The 21,462-nt window shown below is 37.8% G+C and overlaps 1 protein-coding gene across 3 annotated transcripts; it reads right to left on the bottom strand.

The window, feature by feature from the left end:
• Positions 1-2,257: 2,257 nt before the first annotated feature.
• On the bottom strand, positions 2,258-14,226 carry CDKN3 (cyclin dependent kinase inhibitor 3). 3 transcript variants are annotated; one of them, XM_088149677.1, is made up of 8 exons: positions 14,134-14,226; positions 11,672-11,754; positions 8,136-8,188; positions 7,964-8,008; positions 6,448-6,670; positions 5,491-5,522; positions 4,110-4,213; positions 2,258-2,607 (listed from the first exon to the last, which is right to left on the bottom strand). In XM_088149677.1, exons 2-8 carry the CDS (start codon positions 11,752-11,754, stop codon positions 2,521-2,523), a joined length of 627 nt encoding a protein of 208 aa, XP_088005803.1. In that variant the 5' UTR covers positions 14,134-14,226; the 3' UTR covers positions 2,258-2,520. The 3 variants fall into 3 exon arrangements, with proteins under 3 accessions (XP_088005803.1, XP_007425687.3, XP_088005804.1); XM_007425625.4 differs by lacking the exon at positions 14,134-14,226 and adding an exon at positions 13,407-13,590; XM_088149678.1 differs by lacking the exons at positions 11,672-11,754; positions 14,134-14,226 and adding an exon at positions 13,407-13,520 and having other exon boundaries at positions 7,964-8,188.
• Between the last annotated feature and the right edge of the window lie 7,236 nt (positions 14,227-21,462).

Raw genomic sequence — 21,462 nt, 5'->3', positions numbered from 1 at the left:
CTGTCCTACATAGTGGCTGTTACAGTCCTTACGCTGTATATTGTAGATGACTCCTGTTTTAAACTATGACTTTAGTTGGTTTGTGTGTTATGGTGATGCTGTGTGGTTTTAATAGTCTTTTGGTTGTTTCTGATGTATGGCAATGTTTCATAACTTGTGTTGTTTGTGCTGTAGTGTGTTGAGTGATCAGGCACTTTTTGCATGGGTATCCATTTTGTTGGAAGATGTTCTGTAGGCATTCTTCTTCCTTTTTCTGTTGCTCTGGTTGCTGCAGTGCATTTGTGCTCTTCTGAATAATGTTCTTGCACAACTCCTCTTGTGGAAGGTTGGGTTGTTACTTTGGTAATGGAGTACTTGGTTAGTGTGGGTTGTTTTTTGATAGACTTGTGTTTCTAATTTGTCATTATTTCCTCTGCTGGTGAGGATATCCAGGAAGGGTAGTGTGTTATTTTCTTCTTCCCTTGTGAATTTTATTTCTTTGAAGATGTTGTTGGTTGTTTCATGTGTCTTCTCTAGTTGTTCCTTTTTTATTATGGCGAAGGTGTCATCTACATACCGGATCCATACTTTTGGTTGTATGTGTGGGAGTGCTATAGTTTCTAGGCACTGCTATGAATCCTGAGAGCGGTGATCCCATGGGTGTTCCTCTGATTTGTTGGTATATTTGTCCATTAAACTGAAAGTAGGTAGTGAGGCAGAGGTTGATGAGGTCCATGATTTTGGTTATTTTGATCTTACTGTATTTGGTTAGGCTGGTTGTGTTGTGTAGTACTGCTGCCATGGATTCTTTCACTAGTTCTGTGTCTGTGGATGTCAAGAGTGCTTGACATTGAATGAAACCATAATTTCATCTTCATCTATTTTTGGAGGCACTGTAGTGGGGAGTTGATAGAATATTCACTCCCCTCTGTGAGACATCCAAGTTTTGTAAGTTCTTTCACTTTGTTGTATATTGGGGTTCCTAGTAACAATACAATTGGATGAAGAAGTATGTCAGGCTTGTGTATTTTTGGGCATCCATAGAAGCGTGGGAGGATGGGTCTACTGCTTTTCATCCACCACTGTTGTGATTTGATCTTTCTTGGTTAGGTCATTAAGGGCCCTCTTGATCAGGTTGTCTAGTTTCTGTATTGGGTTGGTGTTTACTGGGATGTAGGTTTATTTGTCCTCCAGTAATTCTTTGGCTTTTTATGTGTATTGTGATATGTCCATGATAACCGTGTTGGCCTTTGTCTGCTGAGAGGACGATGATGGTTTGGTCCTTCTTTAGGTTTTTGAGGCCTGTTCTGTCCTCTGTTTTGAGTTGGTTTTGATTCTGTGTTCTTCTGGTCTGTGGTAAGATTGTCTACTTTATGTTAAAGATGGAATTATTTTGGAGAGCTTCCCTCTAAGTTTACGCACTGCACCATTTTTTTATTTTTTATTAGAACTTTTAGTTCGAGAGGTTTTATGATTAGTTGTTTCATTTTAACCATACCATGGAAGTTTAACATGACATGGATGTTGTAAATTTTTTTGCTATATTATAACACACAAGCTGCAAAGAGTCACTAGATTGTGGTGGAATATAAATTTAATGAATACTGTAGGTAGACAAACATATATTGCTTCAAGCAGTAGACCTACTTCAGTCTTGTCGAAATTTTTGAATTTCAGTTGGCTGCTATTGCAGTATATCTGTTTCACATTCATGTAGAACACAGAGGAAACAGTCTTTTATCCTACATTTTTCTTTATGCAAAGAGCAGTACAACAATAACTATTTCATGCTGCTCCATGCAGATTTTGTTTATGGAATAGATTTTTTTGCCATTTCCTGTTTTAAGTAGTAGGTTGGACTGCTAATCCTGAAAATAAATATCCTGGTTGGTTGGTACTTAGTTGTAGTAATGATAGAGTGCTCTTTCAGATGACGGGCTGGGACAACTTGACTACAAAGTTACTCTGCTTTAAGGGAGACTGTATGAATTGCTTTACCAGGAAACAAGCAAAACCTTAGTTCATGAACATCTCTATTTGTGAGCAAACATCTGGTTTGCCATGGTAATAGGCATGGGTACAGGGACACATGAATTGAAAAGGGAACACATGTGAAACACAATCCACAATGCCTTCAGTTTCTAGTGTCCTATGACATACCCCACCAAAAAGCTGGCACTGCCACATTATTAAGATAATGAGATTCTCTTATATAGACTTTCCCATAAACTGTAGACAGGACTACAACAAAAATATCCTCCATCATAGCAGAGAAAACTAGATAGGAACTGGAAAGAGTTTACAGTAAAGAGAGATTAAAAATCATATTTATTATGAATTCTGCTGCATGCTATAATTTGATGTTTTAAAAATACAATCCACAGATGGAACTTTATTCATACTCATTGTGCTATGCAGTTATTCATGTGTGACTTGTCAAGGAGATACTGGCAGGCAGTTAATAAAATTATTTTCCACTATGTGTACAAAGTAAAAACAATGCAATATATACTTTCAAGTGGTAACTAAACTCAAGTTATTTTATCGGGATACTGATCTTGTTATTGCACTTTCTGTTGCCAAATAGGCAGCCAAGGTCTCTTGAAAATCATGAAGATAGTTGTATTGCTGTAAAGAAAAACACATTATTCAGAATGGACAGACTTCAGCATTAGGATGACTTAACGTTTTCTAATGATATGGTTGAAATGAGTGGAGAACCACAGAAAAAGAGGATAGAATAGATTTCCATTCTCCAACTCTCTATCAAAAGGTCTCTCCTCTCCTCTGAATGTGTAGATATTCTTATCAGAGAACAGGTTTCTATAATATTTTCCATTATCAGCTGAACTGGGTTGGAGAAGATAGTCCCCTGGATTCTCCCTACCTCCCCCTGGAAAATGCTTAATTTTGGCAATTCTCTGCTTCTGAGGAAAAAAAAAATACTTCACAGTACTCATTCCCAGCACGCACAGTTCAGAGTAAAGCAAGGAAACTCAGTAAATATGTAGTTTCACAGAACACAGTTGTTGTGTTACTAAAACTTGCTATGTCTAAACAAGCCACATTATTCATTTTTATTTATTATTGGCATCTCTTTGTCGCTGTACTCCAAAATGGCTCCAAGTGGAGTCTTTTGGCTGTAAATAAAGAAATATAATTCTATATTATATAACAATAGAAACAGAGTTTAAAAACATCAAAAGAGTAATTATTAAAATATAATACAATACAGGCAGTCCTGGGTTAAGAACATCCGACATAAGAACAACCCCTAGATACAAATGGGCTGCCTATTACTAAAAATGGCAGATGGTGTTCTCCTTCTGCAAGCTGATCAACCATTTCAGCAGTTCCCGAAAGCATTGCGTGGCTTCAGCGGTTTGTCGGCTCAAGGAAAGACAATGGCATCCGCCATTTTTAGTAACAGGCAGTCCATTTGTAAGTATGAGTTCCAACTTATGTACAAGTTCGAGTTAAAGAGTTAGGAACAGAACTTGTTCTTAACTTGGGGACTGCCTGTAGCCCTAATCAGCACAGGCAAATTATAAAAGAGCCCTACCCACCCATTGCCCCCCACTCAGTAAGGAGGAGATCTTATATGTAGGGCAAGCAGTTCCCCAGAAGAGGTGCCACTATTAAGAAGGTCTGGCAAAATGATGTCCTGATTCTGATAAGCTGCTGAATTATAAACTACCCAATCCCATTTTAATTAAGTCTTGTGTTGTGCAAACCCAACCATGCAGAACGAGGAAAGCTAAATAATTTATGGTTAAGTGTTTGGCTGAAAAGCAGCCTACTGTAATGAGATAGAAGCAACAGTTACGCCGTTCGTTAAACAGTAACGACACAAGCACACTAAGGGCAGGAAAAATGAACGCAGGGCAAGGTATGTGTTAAAGAATAAAAGGTTTAATAATATCAAGGGGGACCCAGCAGCAGTAGTGGATTTGCTCTGCGGCCTGAGGGCAAGTGTAGTGCATTTAATCCAGAAAAGACTTCCTGCCAAGCAAAATGTCTACAGTCAAGTATCCTATGAAGCGTTGGCAAATACAGAGGTACAGAAATAGAGTAAATAAATAAATTAAGAAGCATCTTTTAAGCTCTGCTTCTCCCTTGGCATGTCTAACCTTTAGAGTTTGTATTGCACCTGAACCTCTCAACTCCCTCATGCTGTCTATCGCCTGCTGTGGGTCTATGGTGTCAGATATCTCGAGCAGAAGGCAAGCTGCTACTGTAAAGAAACAATACAATAACCTAAGTGAGCAAGAGATTTTTAGTGAGGAGGAATAACCTGTTTAAAAGGTAAACAAGGTAACATAACATTTAAAGATTCCTTAATTCATTTATTCATGGATTTTCAGGTTTCCACATGTCAGCTATCTTGGAAAATGTCAGTGACAGCATTCATGTAGACTAGGCATATTAAATGTAGGCCCTGAAACAAGAATTCAAATCCTCTGTACATACATAGTTTTAACAGGGATTTATCATAGTAGCAGGGCTAGCTGGATTGAGAGAGCATGGCTTCTATGTAAGCAGGAGTGTCCACAGGGGGTGGTTGTCAAAAAGTGAAGATAGCCACTGCAATCATGAGATCCAAGTCCCTAAAAGATGGTTGGACCATCTTAATTTTTTTTTTTTTTTGGACTACCCTACCCTGCAGACACCCTAGTATGTAGGATTGTGGGAAAAATGCTCACATTCCTTCTCTTGATTATACTTTATTATTATTGAAAATACAGTAAAAGCTATGAGAGGGAGATTTGCTAGACCACTAGAGAGTGGGTAAACTAGAGGTCAGCACAGAAATAACAGATTAATATTTTTCCTATTTTACAGTACACCAGACATTCTTGGAAACAACAATGTGAGATGCTGGCACTTGTTTTGTAGCATGTAACCTTCCTGTGAAATTTTTTTTACATTAATTTTTTAAAAAGGGAGTCAGGTAGGCACAAGCACTAAGGGAAGTGTCCAATGTCACATTAGTGTCATGGGTATCATGATAGGGCTTCAGCTTCGCTCTTGAAACTTTTGCCACAACACATCTATGAATTTTTTAGGCTTGCCAAAACCCTCATCATATTCGCTGAATGAGTATTATATCAAAGAATTCCTGATAAAAGTCATAGTGTGCATTTACTTTCCCATTTTTCAGTATGTGTGTATGCACCTAGTGTACAATACTCTAGCTTCTCATGACCAGCTTAAAAAAAAGGATAGTTCTTTTTATAATTACAGAAAACAATTTAGGTGGTTATCTCCTTCAAACTGGGAGGGAAATCTGTTGCTATTAAAAACTGATATGAGCCTGCTGTTGGCTGTGAGAGATTAAAGAGAGCTTTGGTTTTTGGTTCTGGAATAAGGCTTTGTGTATTGCAGGAGAATATTCTGCCTGCTATGTAGAGAAAATAGTTTTGTGATTAGATGAGTTCACATTGCAGAATATTACCAGTAATATTAAGGAAATCAATACTTTGCAATTTTTATAAAGAGCATTTCACTTACTGAGACAGGATCGTCCAAGTCCTCCATAACAACTGAAACAAAAAAATATATTTTTTTAAATGAATATATTGCAATAGTTGTAAACATGACAAACTCCATAACCAAGATCATGTTTTTTAAATCTGCTGTGAATGACATTCCTTCATACACATGTTTTCAGGTGGATCTACTCTTCCAGAGCCTAACTTAAAAGCAATGTTCTTTTTTTCTAGGACTATTGATAATGGGCGCTTCTCAACTTTCTCACAATAAGTTTTCATCATCTTATATTCTAGAATAGTATTTTTTTATGGTAGTGAAACTGTCAAAGTTAAGTTACTTTGGGACTGTTCAGTATCTGAACAGGAAACTGGGCATTTTAGTCTTCAGTGCAACTCTAAAGTTCGTTAGATATATAGCAGAAAAAAGTATAATTAACATTAGTATAACCCCTACTCCCCTACCCCATTTTTAAAATGTCTTACAACCTCACTGCCCTTCTTCCATTCCCTCCCAGAAACTCAGTTGTGGAATTTTCTTGATATAAGATTATCTAGACAGGGAGGACAAGTTTTTCCAAGCCAAGAGACATATTTAAACTTCAATTGGTATGCAGGATTACTGTCCAAATCATAGTGGCTGAAATCAGATCAAAAACTCAATTTACATTAAAATTTAATCAGAATTAAATATACTTAATATGATTAGTAAATGAATTTAATAATTTCTCCCAAAGTCTCATAAAAATAACAATATTGTAAAATTCTGGAAACCCCAGGCTATTGAGAGTATAGGGTATATGCAACCCTGAAGCCCCAAGCTATGTATCTCTGATCTACATTTTGGAATGATAACAGAAGAAGCTGACTGCAGCAAAAAGAAGTCTAATTTTGGCACAGAGATTGCAGCCAAACATTTAGTGATTGAATCACTTCCATTTATTGAAAGAGGATAAGGGACTAGAACATCAGAACTCACTGTATTATGGTTTTTCGTTTACATTCAAGGCAGTTCCTCAGTTCATTTAGAATAACACAGCATCTGGCAATATCTGGTGTACCTCCATCAGGAATAGGATGGTGATGCACAGTGATCCCATAATTCTGGTATGTCTCCATGAGGTGTGGGACACGGTACTTTGTGAGTTCTCCCTTGGTACAGAGTACAAATACATCCAGCACCCCGTAACCTATTAGTTCATCTGCACAGAAGCCAAGTTACATATTTGTTAAAGTGCTAAATTAAATACAAATCTGAATCCATATATAATATTTATGATATTCATATTATAATTGATTGTAAAACCAGTTAGAAAAGTTTAATTTGCAAACTTTTCTAAGTGGTTTTACCATCAGTTTTAATATGAATATCATGATCTAATTGTTAGGCAAACTAAAGATGTCAGACTTAAGCTTCCCTAATTTTAGCAATAGAAATTGCATTCTGTTGTGAAATCTGCTATTTTGTTATTTCATTCTGTTAGCAGATACAAGAAAAGTAGGACAGCAATATTTACTGAGCACATGGTTAGATCATTAGATTTAAAATATTAATCAATAAAAAGATGTTCCAAGTAATCAGGAGAAAATTCTTAACATGCTTACATTATTTTTAAAATAACGTAGAAAAATTTCAGGTAGTAAATTATATCTTACAAAACCACACCATCTAAATAAAGCAAATAAAGGAAAACCTACAGCCTTGTCTCTTGGTGAATCTTAATTCCTAGCAGTTGCACTTAATAATGTCAGTGATAAGTGATGCTAGAGATTACCAACATCTAGAGCAGTGTTTCTCAAGCTTGGCAAGTTTAAGATGGGTGGACTTCAACTCCCAGCAACTCCTTGCTGGCTGGGGAATTCTGGAAGTTGAAGTCTACTCATCTTAAACTTGCCAAGCTTGAGAAACACTGATCTACAGGGTTAAAGATTTCCCAAGTCTTAAATATAATGTGTATTTTAGAAGCACACTTTTCCCATGCAAAGCAGTTATTTGACTAACCAATCTATTATTTCACTAAAGCTCATACCTTAATTAAGATTGCTATATGAACTTGCCTGTGCATTATGTTTTGCTTTTGAGACTTTTTCTCCAGTTGCCCAAGTCATCAGATGTTAACTAGGTGATTAACAGAGAGAATCTCCATGTTCCAGCTGGAGATGTTCTCCCAGGATGCTTCACCTGGTGTCTAGTCTACTTTCAGGTGTGAGGATGCATATTTTTATGCCATATGTTAATGCAGTTGCCTCATGGAGTTCTGTTCCTCATTTTGTTTGTTTGGATTTGTACTAATATATTTTTATGTTTCTTACAACAGTGATATAGGTTTATAAGTGAGATACAAGTCCTTTACACAAGCAAATGGTTAACTGCAGTTCCAAGGCATAAAAACTAAACTCATGAAAATTAAGTTTTTAAAGGACATATCTCTCTGCCATTATATATAATTATATATATATATATATCATAATATATAATTATGATATATAATTACCTATGTCTTTCTGAAGGCTTCTTCTAATACTTTTGAATCGGCAACCTAAAGCAAGAAAGAGGAAAAAGAAAGAAACAAACATGGCTATTAAGGTTAAAACAAATACTATAAATATAAATACTATAAATATAAAACATCCATGGATTGATTTTAGCCACTTCTATGCACTTACCTGGTAGTGAGCTGATTCCTAGGGATTGGGAATAAGCTGGTGATAAGGGTAACCTACAGGAAAAAAGCCCAAAACCCAATAGTAAGTTCTCTTACAAATTGACATTTTTATCTACTGCATTTGCTCTCAAGACATATGACTAAACCCTAGCAAGATGGAGCTACGGTTTATACACTGGGATCCTCCACACCCCGTATTTTATATCTGAATGGGGTTGCAGTGCCCCTGAAGGAGCATCTTCCTGGGCTTAGAAGTCCTGCTGGATCAGTAGGTGGAAGCTGTGGCCAGGAGGCCTTTGCTGAAGCTTTGGCTGTTGTGCCAGTTGCAGCCTTACTTGGGATGAGAGGACCCGACTACAGTGGCTCACACCTCCAACACCACCCAGTTAGGCAACTGTAAATGGGGCTGCCTTTAAAAACCATCTGGAAGCTTCAATTAGTGCAAAATGCAGTGGCCCAGGTGCTCATAGGCATGGACTGCTGAGCATGTATTACATCAGTTTTGTGCCCTAAATTGGCTTCGTGTTAGCTTCTGGATGCAAATTAAAGTGCTAGTTTTATCTATAAAGCCCTTTATGGCTTGATGCCTAGTTATTGCGGGACTGCATTTCCCCACGAGAATCAGCCCAACCACTTCAATCACACCAGGAGAAACAGCTGGTGTCTCCCATTTCTAGGAGGTTGGGGGGCTAAAGCCCAGAAGCATTTTTTTTTTTTAATAATGGGGCTGGTCCTCTAGAATGACCTCCCATTGGAGATTCAGTCTGTCTCCAACACTGTCAGCCTTCCAGAAAAAGCTGAAGAAAGAGCTTTTCCAGATAGTTTTGGGGGCCTGATGCCATGCACTCTGTTTGAGTATTATTTGTCCTATTTTTTTTTTTTTTACTTTATGAACTGCTGAGAGTGCTGTGATTTTATTTGACTAATAAAATAAATATACAAGAGCGTACTGATAAATTTTCTCACTAATCCCACAGATAAGAGTTTCTTAAGTGGAAAATTTGTGTATGTAACAAACATGCAACCAAGAATCAGTATATTCACGTCATTTCTTTGGAAATTAGATCCCTCAAATTCTAATGTGAAATATGATTATTTCAGTTTGCATATTCTCTAAAATTGGGCTTGCTGCTAGGGGAGGATGGTAGGATACTGAAAGGTGACAGGGAGAAGGCACAGCTCCTTAATTCCTACTTTGCTTTGGTCTTTTTCTCAAAAGAAACTGTTCAAATTGGCAGTAGGAGTGACAACTCAAGGTAAGTAGAGATGATTAGGGAGTACCTGGCTACCAGAGTTTACATCTCCAGGACTAGATCAATTACTTTCAAGGCTCTCCAAGAAGCCTCTCTAAGCCCCTTTCTATGATCTTTCAGAAATTGTGGAGGGTGGGCATAGTGCCAGAGAAGGGCAAATGTTCCTATCTTCTAAAAGGAGAAAAAACAGGACTTGGGTAACTACAGGCCAGTTAGCTTGATATGAATACCAGGTAAAATTCCAGAGGAAGCTATTAAGCAATTGGTTTGTGAGTATTTAGAAAAGAATGCATTGCTTGGCAGGAGCCAGCATGGGTTTAACAAAAATAAATCATGCCAACCAACCTTATCTTCTTTTTGATAGTATGATGAATTTAGTTGACCACAGGAATGCAGTGAACATAGAAAGCTTGACTTCAGAATAGCATTCACTGAAATCTATCATGAGATTCTAGGAAAGAAGATGTCAGAACACTGGCTGGATATGCTACCATTAGATGGATACAGAGCTAGCTGAATAATTGTATCAAACACTTGTACATAAATGACAGCATCAAGTCATGGAAGAAGTGTCAAGTAGAGTCCTGAAAGATTCCACTCTAAGCCCTGGGCTGTTCAGCATATTTGGATGTGGAGTTCCAAACTACAATGATTAAATTTGCCACCCCTTCTTTGTGTCATCCACAAACACCTTATTGGACAGTATCAAGATTCAGGAGAATTGTAGGTTGAAATTTTGGGCAAGCATCTGCAAGATGAATTTCAGCAATGACAAATATAAAGTCCTCCATTTGGATAGGAAAAATCAAAGGCGTGGGTATAGGGTTAGGATTAGACCATACCAGGCAGCAATACATGTGAAAAGGATCTGAGTGTCTTGGTGGATCACAAGCTGACCATGAGCCAAGAGTGTGATGCAGCTACAAGAAAGCAAACACAGTCCTAGGTTGCATCAGTAGAAGTAAAGTGCCAAGATCAAGAAAAGTCATCATTCATCCTATGCTGCATTGTTCAGACCACACCTAGAATATTTCATCCATTACAGTATGCAGAAGCTGCAGTGGATTCACCGGAAAACAATTACAATGATAAGTGGCCTGGAAGAGAAAACATATGAGAAATGGTTGAAGGGGTTGGATATGTTCAGCCTGAAGAACAGAAGACTGCAGGGAATCATGGTAACTGCCTTCAAATATCTGAATGGCTGTCATATAGAAGATGGGACAGAATTGTTCCGAGTTATTCCAGAAGATAAGAATGGATTTAAACTACATTGAAATAGATTTCAGCTGGGCACCAAAATATTTCCTAATGGAAAGACCTGTTCAACAATGGGTCAGACTGTCTCAGGAACTGCTGGTCTCCCGTTTACTGGAAGGGAAGATACTGAACGATTATCTGACATGGATGCTGTAGCAATGGACTCCTGCGCTAGACAATCTCCAGAGTTCTTCCAGTCTTTACATTCTATGATTCTATTTATGGAAAAGAGTAATAAGTATCTGTTAGGCATGGAAAAGTAGCTTAGTGAACATATTTACCCCAAGTATGTGACATTTTTATAAGCATCAGAAATCACATCCAAGAAATGGAGAGCTAAATACGTAGATAATTATACTGGGTTTAAACATTCAGGCTGTGATTACAACTCTGTAACACTACTTTCATCTTAATTTTTACATGTACACTGAATGCATAGAGGGGGATTATATTGGTCCCAATAGAGGAGAATATTAGATCAATAGAAGGTTAATATTAGACCAATAGAAGACCAATATTATATTGGTCACCTCATTCTACATTCCACAATTTTGGGATGGGATCTAGGTATATATAGCTGTAAGTTCATGGTCCCACACTCACAATCAATATTCCTAATCACACTAGAGGTGCCATTTGTACATAAAAGGCTTATACATATACATTTCTATTCAAACACAGGCCATCTTAACATGAATGTTAGAAGCAGGGCAAGTTAATTAACTTCTATTCCTTCTATATTTGTAGTCAATTTATTGAAAAGATGAGTAGAGGGCTATGTTATTACTTTGAATTCTTGGAAAGAAGCAGAATGGAAATTGTTATAAATAAATGGTGTTCAGAAGAGATGCTGTCACTTAAATGAGACGGCAGAAAATTAAACAGTGGCATCTCGTTTATATAATATGGAGTAAATTAAGAAAGACAATAAATATATTAATGAGATGTGGACAGAATATTAAGTTGCTCCAAAAAATTCTACAGGTGATTTACTCTATTTTTACTCCAACACCTTTAGTCTTACCAGGATACTTGAAAAGGTGTATGTTCTTCTTCCAAGGGCTCCTCATCTGATGAGTCAAATTCATTTACCTGCATTGCACACATCTCAAGGAAAGATTGTAGGAAAATATTTTTATGCCATCAACACATTTATTGCATGAGTTATCATAGGATGTCCGCATTAATTTCCTTTTCCATACATAAGAACAATTTAATATCTGGAAAGACTGTTTACAATTAGCCACAAATAACTATGGTAAATAGGATTGCTACATGTCTAGTTGTTTACTTTTTAATGCTTAGGCCCATTAAAATCTGGATTTCCTCTAAAAGTTCAAATTAAAATAAGAACAGGAGGAGAGGGATACACAGTCTGCAAGGTAGCAATTAGCATAAGGGAGGAAGGGCAGAATTGTAGTTATAGATCACCTGGTGATCTTTGAATGGCTACCGTGATGAAAAGAGAGAGGAGTGTATCTAGGATAAAGACTAGGATAGATATACTGAGTTATGAGAAAAATAACACAGAGCACTGCTGAGATTTTGATGGTAAAAGCAACAAACATGCATTAGGTCCAGGAGCCACTGAAACCAACTTAGGGATACAAAGAGAAGCATGTGATAGAATGATAAAAAGTAAAACATTTGAATGACAGTGATTTAGACTGCTGTTCTATACATATTGCATGCCTCCATGAGAGTACATTGAACAACAAAAAAGGACTTTTGTCTGAATAAAAGTCATAGGATTGCCTTGGAAATGATTTTTGGCTGATCCTTTTTGAAAAAGGAGTAAGTAAAGCAGTCAAAGAATTCTAAATGTTTTGTTAGAATTAGTTGTAAGAATACAATAGATGGGAGAAGGAAACAGAAATATAGTAACTTTAGATAAAATAAATTTTGGGAGAAGCATGGAGCTTGTTTATTTTACTATATAGGTTCAGCTTAAATAGGAAACTGATATGAAGAACTTTTATCAAGTTGATTTTATTATTTGAATATTTAATTAGGGCTGTGCTGTGCATCAAATTTAATTCCAGAAGGCTGCTTCTAATCATGCAAAACTACAACCATAGCACTTATTTGCAGTTCTTTAAAGCAATCATGCCTTTTCCTGGAATCACACACCTGCTGCAGAAGGTAGCCCTGTGATCCCAGAAGAAGATGCAGCTGTTTAAACAATTCTTACCTGCTCCAAAGCATTTTTTTGGAATGAAATCTAAGTACTACACAACCCAAATTATTACCATTTAGCTACCCTGGGAATGTCACATGTATAGGTTCCCATCATACTATTCTTTTTCAGCCTGAGCAGCATTAGAAATAGTAAGCAGCAGAATTTATTTGTATTTATCCAATTTATATAGCCACCCATCTCACATAAGTGACTCTGGCCTGCTTACAGAGTTAAAAACACAAAAAATTCAAAAATAACTACAATCATAACAGAAACCATTAAAACAATAAAAACTATTAAAGCCATTAAAAAAACATCATCTGTGGGTGATAAAGTGTGAGAAAGAGATAACAGAACGTGTAAGGAGTCTGCTAGCACCTTTTCCGACCAGCAGATTTTATGAAAAGGAATAAACTTTCGGCAGCTGTAGCTCGCGTCATCAGATGCTGTGGGAGGAGAGTCGTGTTAGTCTATGGTGGTAAGCTCACCGAAGCTTATGCCTACTCATAAAATTTGTTGGTCGGAACAGAATTCGGATTTTTTTCATCAGTTGCGGAGCTCTGCTTGCAGCTTCACTCACAAAAATATGCCAAGCTTTAATTCTAGGGGGACACCGAGATGGCTGCGGCATAGTTCACTCCATCAGTCCTAGAGTTCACAGAACAGCCAACGGGGGTAACTCGTTCGACTCTCCTGGTTGATCCTTACACGACTTCTGTAACCAGGGGCTCCGCTTAGTTGCTACAGGGGACAATTGGAGGGCAGCCATTGGCCGATTCCTCCCGGCTTCTTTTCTCCTCTCCTAGAGCGTCACTGCTAGCGGGAGAAAGATCCACCAATCGTGTTCCTTAACCCGTGATGGGGCGGGTTGGGCAACTGGGGGCGGTGCCTTAGAAGTAGCGGAAGTTCTGGCTTCACGCACAAGCCCCTCAGAACGTATCTTTCAAGAAGCCGAAGGCTTCTTTCACATAACTAGCCCGAACAAATTGATAAATGTTAGATACGGCTTTTAAAATTTCTTTGCTAATTTGGCTTCCCCGTATTTTCTTCTTTTTCTGTTAACGGAAATACTTTAATAGCTTTAAAGGAAGCCTCTATCCTAAAATCAATAAAATAGAAGTGTTCAAAGCATGTTTGTCCCCCGTGTGCAAGGGAAACTCAGAACATGCTCAGAGGCTCAATTATAAAAGGCTCAAGTAGCAACACTAGGGAAGAGAAAATAAAAACGTTTTTAGTCCAAAATGCAGAAAAGAACGCCAAACAGAAACTTCCCTCCCGCTCTCCGTGTTGCTAGGATACCCCCCTACCTCAGTGCTGTGAATTCCCGCCAAAAAGTTGCCGTCACCAACGGTTTAAAAAGGAAACCCTCAGCTGATTCGAGAACGCGGGCTGATACCCCACCCCTCGCGAAAGCTTCCTCATTTAGCCAATCAAGCGGCAGGAAAAAATAAATTTCAAACCCTGGTAAGTCTCCTTTCCTTAACTTGAAAGGACAATGCTTATTGGATGATGACTTTGAGGGCCGGAATACAGTACAGTCGGCGCTTTTTAAGAAGTCGATGAGAAGTTGAGTTCAGTTAAATGTCGCGTGTACATATAGTACTATTAACTGTATGGATTTCCTTTGAAGTGGGTATGTGTAGGGTCAGGAGGTAAATTTTCTTAAACAGCAGGAAGTAATTCAGTATGTAAAATCTATTTCTAGTGAAGGAATTATTCAAGATACAGGTAGTTCTTTTTTTATGCGGATTTTGAATAGCAAAGGTATGATACAGTACTTCAGTAGAAATGTACCCCCAAACGAAGAAAAGTATTGTGTTATTTGAGGCACAGCTGAGGATGATTTAGAACAGTGTTTTTCAAACTTGGCAACTTTAAGATGTGTGGATTTCAACTTCCAGAATGTACTAGAGACTGGACACTTTTAAAAGCAGCCTCTTTGAAAGAAGATTATATTGTTTTTCTTTAGTACAGTGTTTTTCAAACTTGGCAACAAAATTCTGCAAGTTCAAGTCCACACATCTTAAAGTTGCCAAGTTTGAAAACACTGATTTAGAGACTACATCAAGGGTGCTTTAAAGTTCCCTGCATTTATTATGTGAAAAGGTATCATCCAGATGTGTTGGCTATGATTCTGCTCATCCCCAGCCTGTGTTGACTGAATTTCCCAACCAAACACAATAACAATAACCTTTTTCCATTGTTCTGATATCCTGCCTCTGGTGCTGGTTAAATTTTCAGATAAATTCCATGGAATGTAAACCCACAAGACATATTTCCTCCTCCTCTTCTAGGGAAAAAACAAAACAACTGACTGTAGTTGTCCTTGAAAGTGAAGCCATGTGAACAGCTGCTGTCAATGCCACTGAATTACTGTATACATGCTGAGTCTATGACTCTAAATTGCTATCTGAAGTGTCAGAACAGTACAATTTCTTCCTTGTAAAATCTCAATATAATCCATTCAGTATCAGAAATCATATTTAATAAAAAAGAGGTATGTTTCTGAAAATCACATTCTGAATTTATCTTAGGCATATATTAATAGGATAGATTAAATACACAAATTAATAGTATTTTCATATGCATTAATTAAGTTCAGTGAAACTTACCTCCCAGGAAAGACTTCCTATGAATGCATTTATCTCTAAATTTTACTACACTGTATGCAAATACTACAGCATCAACACACACACATTTATATACATATATAAATACATCTATAAATATATGCACAATAATATTTTTATTAATCCTCCTATTTTTTGTGACTGGGATTTGCTCCTGCTTTCATTAATTAAATAGAAAAAAAGGGCATTTTGGCCTAATACTTCTGCAACTGTAGAGGGCACTCTTGCTTTATGAATGTAAGTACTTTTAATTTTTTTTAAAAAATTGTTACTATTATACCTTACAGAAAAATAAGATGTTCAAAGTAGCATAAACCATTGACTGTCTATTCAGGTCTTTGGTTTAATTCAGCATGGATCTTTTGAAGTTCTTATCAACTTTATTTTGAGAGTGTAAAAATTGGAATCGTTTATATTTTATCTGCATTAAGCTGTTTATTTTTCTTTTAAAAACATTGTTAAAAATAAATCATTTATCTTTTGAATAAAAGGAAATTGTATGAAAGCAGTTACATAAAACATTAGAAATATATCTGGAGAGGTAGTTTCTACATTTTTCATTTTGTTTGTAAAACAAACATTTTGAACATGTTTCTTTCCATATTGTTACTGATTCTGTTCAACTTTCCTTCCACTATATATGTATTTATTTATTTATTTATGGTATTTATATAGCTGCCCGTTTGACACAAAGTGACATATGTATATATGACTTGCTCCCAGTTAAATATGCCAAGCATTTAAGGTATATTTTCTTGCTAAGAAAACCAGTTGATGCAATTGTTGCTGTACTTAATGTAATTAGTTGCTGTAATTAATATTTTGTACCAAAGCACAGCCATCAGCCAACAGGAGCACTTTTATTTAATGGTGGCCAAAATTACTTGTTATCTCCACTTCTAAACATCTATATGATTCTTCACTTCTTATCCAAGATGCACCCATCTTTACATTGCATCTTCTTGATGCCTATCAATAGTTTGTTTTGACCAATTCTCATGAAAGTAACACAAAATATTAGAACTAATCTGGTATTATTATTTTAGGTGGCCCCTATAATATCATGCCAACATATATGAAAATGAACAATGGTTATGATTTCCTGATACAAAGAATGCTTTTTCAAAATATATGAAAAGCCAAACTACTTCAGATTACTAATCTGAGGTGGAAGGAATACAGATAGAAAGAAGTTAATTATGATGGAGAAAATAATATATGCTTTTAAGAGCACATTATTTAAAATCTCTTATTTATCTCAATGATAAATTAAGTTATCATTATTTATTTATAAGATAAAGATAAGATATATTTATCTTATTTATCTCAATGATAAAGTGCTCAATCTCAATCCAAAATGGATTGTGTAAGGTCAGCTTTGATTCCCAAGTTTCAGATCCCAAAGGATGGTGATTCTACTCTTGGCAAGTATTATTACCTCAGGTGGGCTCTGTTAGTCCTGCTGTCATCATGACTATTCTTATCTTAATCTCTTTGCTGCTTTAATTTGGATAGCTTTTTCTTTGGAGTCTAGGGAAGTATCATAAGGTTTACAGATAAGGAAGTGCCCATTGAAAGAAATGCCAATTGCAAACAGGTTAATTTATACAGAGACTTATCAAGGAAAGTCATCTGCAGTAATAGTTCAGCTCATTTGCCTTTACAGGGACCATATGGCTTTGGCCATTAATCAGCAGATGAGATATTAAACCTGTATTTCAAAAACAAATTGCAAACAAAATGTATTTGAGGGAGCAGGAACTCTAAAGTCCTTCCTTCCCTCCCTCCCTCCCTCCCTCCCTCCCTCCCTCTAAATGCAACTTAACAATAAATAAAATATATTCTCAGTAGTAAAAGTTCAATGAATTTTTCTAATTGATTGTGACATCAGCATAGAATCCCAAAGGCCATTCTGTTGGCCTTGCAGGGTAAACCACATAGGAATCATAATCAGATGAGCTAACTCTACTTTATTGTAAAGCTACATTGACAGAATCTTGCAAGTCAGAAAGTACAATTCTCCCCCCACCCTGTCTCCTTTACAGCCCAAGAAACTAAGGAGGGTGTCTTCTGAGCCTCATGCCCTGCCCACTATCCAGCTGCGGGTGTTGCTGTCTCTTATCTGACCATTCCCAGAATCTCTTTGCCCAGTCTCTCAAAGTCTTTCCCACATATCACTCTTCACACTCCCCTTCATACTCACCCCCCCCCGAGTTCATGGGGGAGACTGTGGGCTGTGAGAGTGAAATGTAGCTGTGTTGCTCCCCTCTTCTACTGGCAACTCCCTGAGATCACATGAGGCATCCTGTAACTCAGCTTTGCCTGTAGAGGTGATCACCGCCCCTCCATCCAGAATCTGTTGGTCTCCCCCCCATGACCTGTATGCCTGATGTGAAAGGAGCTAGGTCATTTCCCATGCCCCCTCCTTGGTCTCTTGCTATCCCTGAAATGTCCTCTACCCCATAGAAGAACTCCTCCTGCTCATTGTGGTCAGTGCAAGACTCCTGCAAGGCTGGTCTTTGTCAAGGACAGGGTTTGTTAGGGTATTGGTCATGAAAGTGGTGCACTAATTATGGCCAATGCATGTCTGTTGCTGCCTCCCATGACCTCTCTGACTCTGTGTAGCCTTTCCAGTGTATCAGGTATTCAATCTGCTTCCCACTGCATCTAGAGTCTAGCAGTGCTCCCACCTCGTATTCTTCCTCCCAGTTTACCAGTATGGGGAGGAGGGTGCTGTCTGTGAATACAAAGTGTAGAGGGTGCCTTTTTCACTAGCAATTGCAAATGGAATGCTACTGAGTTTATTTGCTTAATCACTGGGAAAGAGCCAATAAATTTTGAGTCCAGTTTCTTTCCCACATACCATTACACATTCCCAGTAGGTAATCTTATGGTGTTTCAGGTGTTTCTAGTTGAATTTTTTTTGCAATTGCCCTTTGAATTCTTGGAATTTTTTAGATGCAGATGACATCTGAACCTCATTGGCCCTGAACCTCTTTGATAGGGAACCAAATGAATTATAGAATGAACTTAAAGAAGTTATTAAGGATGAATGTGAAAAGAAACTGTCAAGAATGAAAAAAGAGAAGAAGGCAAACTGGGTGTCCGAACCAATTGGAAGAAGAGAAGAGAAGCCAAAGCCTAGAAAGACAAAAATCTCAGAAAGGAACTTAACGAAGAGTTTCAGAGAACTGTTAGAAGAGACAAGAAGCAATATTACAGTAACATCTGTAAAGACATTGAGAATGGAAACAGACATGGAAAAACAAGGAAAGTCTTTCAAAATATCTCTGAATTCAGAAGGAGATTCCAACCTTGAATTGGTATGCTAAAGGACTCCAATGGATAGATAGTAACCAATCCAAAGGAGATCAAACAAAGATGGAAGGAGTATACTGAAATACTGTATAGTAGAGATGTCAATATTCAAGATACCTTAGAACATCTACTTGCAAGAACCTCTAGTACTAGAAGATGGTTAGATCAGCACTCTGGTCATTACCAAATTGAAAGACTACAGGAACTGGTGGAATATCCACTGAAATATGGCAAGCAACAGAAGAACAATCAGTCAAGGTTCTAATCAAGCTATGCCAGCAAATCTGGAGAACAGCACAGTGGTCAACTGATTGGTAGAGGTCAATGTACAATCCAGGACCAAAAAAAGGAGACTTAATAGAATGTGCAAACTATCATATAATATCCTTAATTTCACATGCTAGCAAAATAATGCTTAGGATCATCCAATGCAGATTAAAGCCCCACATGGAAAATGGAGAAAGCCAAAGAATATGAAAAAGTCAGTATGTACTTCATTGATTATAGAAAGGCCTTCAATTGTGTTGATCACATCAAACTCTGGAAAGTGCTCAGAAATGGGAATCCCAGAACATATCATTGTCCTCATGAGAAACTTGTATACAGGTCAAGGAGCCACGGTATGGGCAGAACATGGTGAAACAGACTCCAAGTTGGCAAAGGGGTGAGACAAAGCTGTATACTCTCTCTTTATTTATTCAACCTGTATGCCGAATATATATTAAGGGAAGCTGGATTGGAAGAAGGTGAGCTTGGTTTTAAAATTGCAGGAAGAAACATCAATAACCTGTGCTATGCTGACGACACTACCCTGATAGCTGAAAATGCATAGGATCTGCAAGCCCCAGTCCTAAAAATCAAAGTTGTTGTTGTTTAGTCGTTAAGTCGTGTCCGACTCTTCGTGACCCCATGAACCATATTGCGCCAGGCCTTCCTGTCCTTCACTGCCTCCTTGAGTTTGCTCAGTTTCATGCTCAAAAAATCAAAGAGCACAGTGAAAAAACGGGACTAAAATTAAATACAAAGAAGACCAAACTAATGACAACAGGTAGAACAACCAACCTTAGAATTGAAAATGAAGATATCAAAAGGATGGATAGCATATGTCTTTTGACAACCATCAAGAGTAAAGGAACAAGCAATCAACCCTAATGCTGCAGACTAGCACTCCATAGAGCAGCCATGAAGGCCTTGGATATTCAAATGCCATGATGTGTCTATACCTACAAAGATCAGAATCGTGCAAGCCATGGTATTCCCTATGATGCTCTATGGAAGCTTCAAAGTTGGATTTTGAAGAAGCAAGATAGGAAGAGTATTAAAGCTTTTGAATTTTAGTGTTGGAGAAGACTCCTGAGAATATCATAGACAGCCAAGGAAACAAACAAATGAATAATTGTTCAAATCAATCCAGAGTTCTCACTTGAGGCACAAATGACCAAGCTCAAATTATCCCACTTTGGACACATTATGTGAAGACCTAGCTCCCTGGAGAAGCCTCTAATGCTGGGAAAGGACTAATCCTTTTGGTTAGTAATGTTAGGAGCTGTCCACCTGAAAGCACCCTCAGATTTGCTGTTAGAATCTGCACTGGGAATAAGTTCAGTAACAGGATAGGTGGAGTAAGTGGCAGGTACTGAGAACTACTTCATTATGCAACTCTCTCTGATTGAGTATTATCTGCTCCCCAACCAATAGTTAAGGAAGTATCTCCAGTGTTTAATGTGGTTGTCTGTGTAAGGTTTGCCCCGTTCGACAGAGAAACTCCCGTGACACGTGTGGTTCACAAAAGAGGTTTACTCATGCGTAATGTAGCAGTCACAAGCAAAGCCAGGACTGGCTTGGTACATTTACATTACTCCTTTATAGTTGTCTCAATCCCCCCCGCGGGCCTCGTTGCTAGGTTACATATTACAAATTAGATTGCAGATTGCCCCCTGTAATCCCCCCCTTCTACTGGAATGGCAGGTTCAGCTCAGTTCTCTTGTTTCTTTGATTGTTGTTGCCTATGGCGTGGTCGTTGCCTTCGTTGGGGCTTCTGTCGCGCGCACAGCCGGGAGCATCCCCTCGCGCGCTGATCTCTTCCTCAGTTCCGTTTGTCTATAGCGCCCGCGGCCCTCTGGCGTTAACACAACGCATCCGCATCCGCTCCAGATTAGTGAAGTGGCGCCAGGTGGCCCATTCATTAGCTTGCGGTTTCGCATTTCCTCTTTCTGCACTAGCGCTCGAGCGGTGAAATTGACTAAAGCGCGGCTGGGCAAGTTCCTAGGCGTGCAGTGCCGGCTGAACCTGACAGTCTGAGGCTTATATGGAAGAAAGCAATTAATCAGGTACAACTTGTTTCACTATATGTGACACTTGTGCACTTGACAAAATTTCCTACACACATTAAGGACAGGAATCTTGACTTGTTTTGAATCTAATCTTTCCGGAATCTGATTTAAGCAAATAAGGCCTAGAAAGATTTTAATTCAGTTGTGAGTAAATACTTGTGAACAGTCTAGCTGTTTGAACAAATGTAATTACAAGAGCTAGGCTGTAATGAAAAGGGAATTTTGCCATATTATATGTAGTGATTAACACTTGCTTTTTTCCTTCAGTCTTCTTACATTTTTACACTGAATGTGCTTTTTAAAATGAAATTCTTAAGAGCTTAAATACTGAGATCAAGTCCTTTCTTGTAGTCAT

This window comes from Python bivittatus, unplaced genomic scaffold (genome assembly GCF_059951505.1).
Source record: "Python bivittatus isolate LINGU-HERP-01145 unplaced genomic scaffold, Pbiv_v1 ctg000580_np1212, whole genome shotgun sequence".
Classification (NCBI taxonomy): domain Eukaryota; kingdom Metazoa; phylum Chordata; class Lepidosauria; order Squamata; family Pythonidae; genus Python; species Python bivittatus.
Note: the sequence above shows the minus strand (reverse complement) of the source record. Positions and strands in the feature narration are given on the sequence as shown.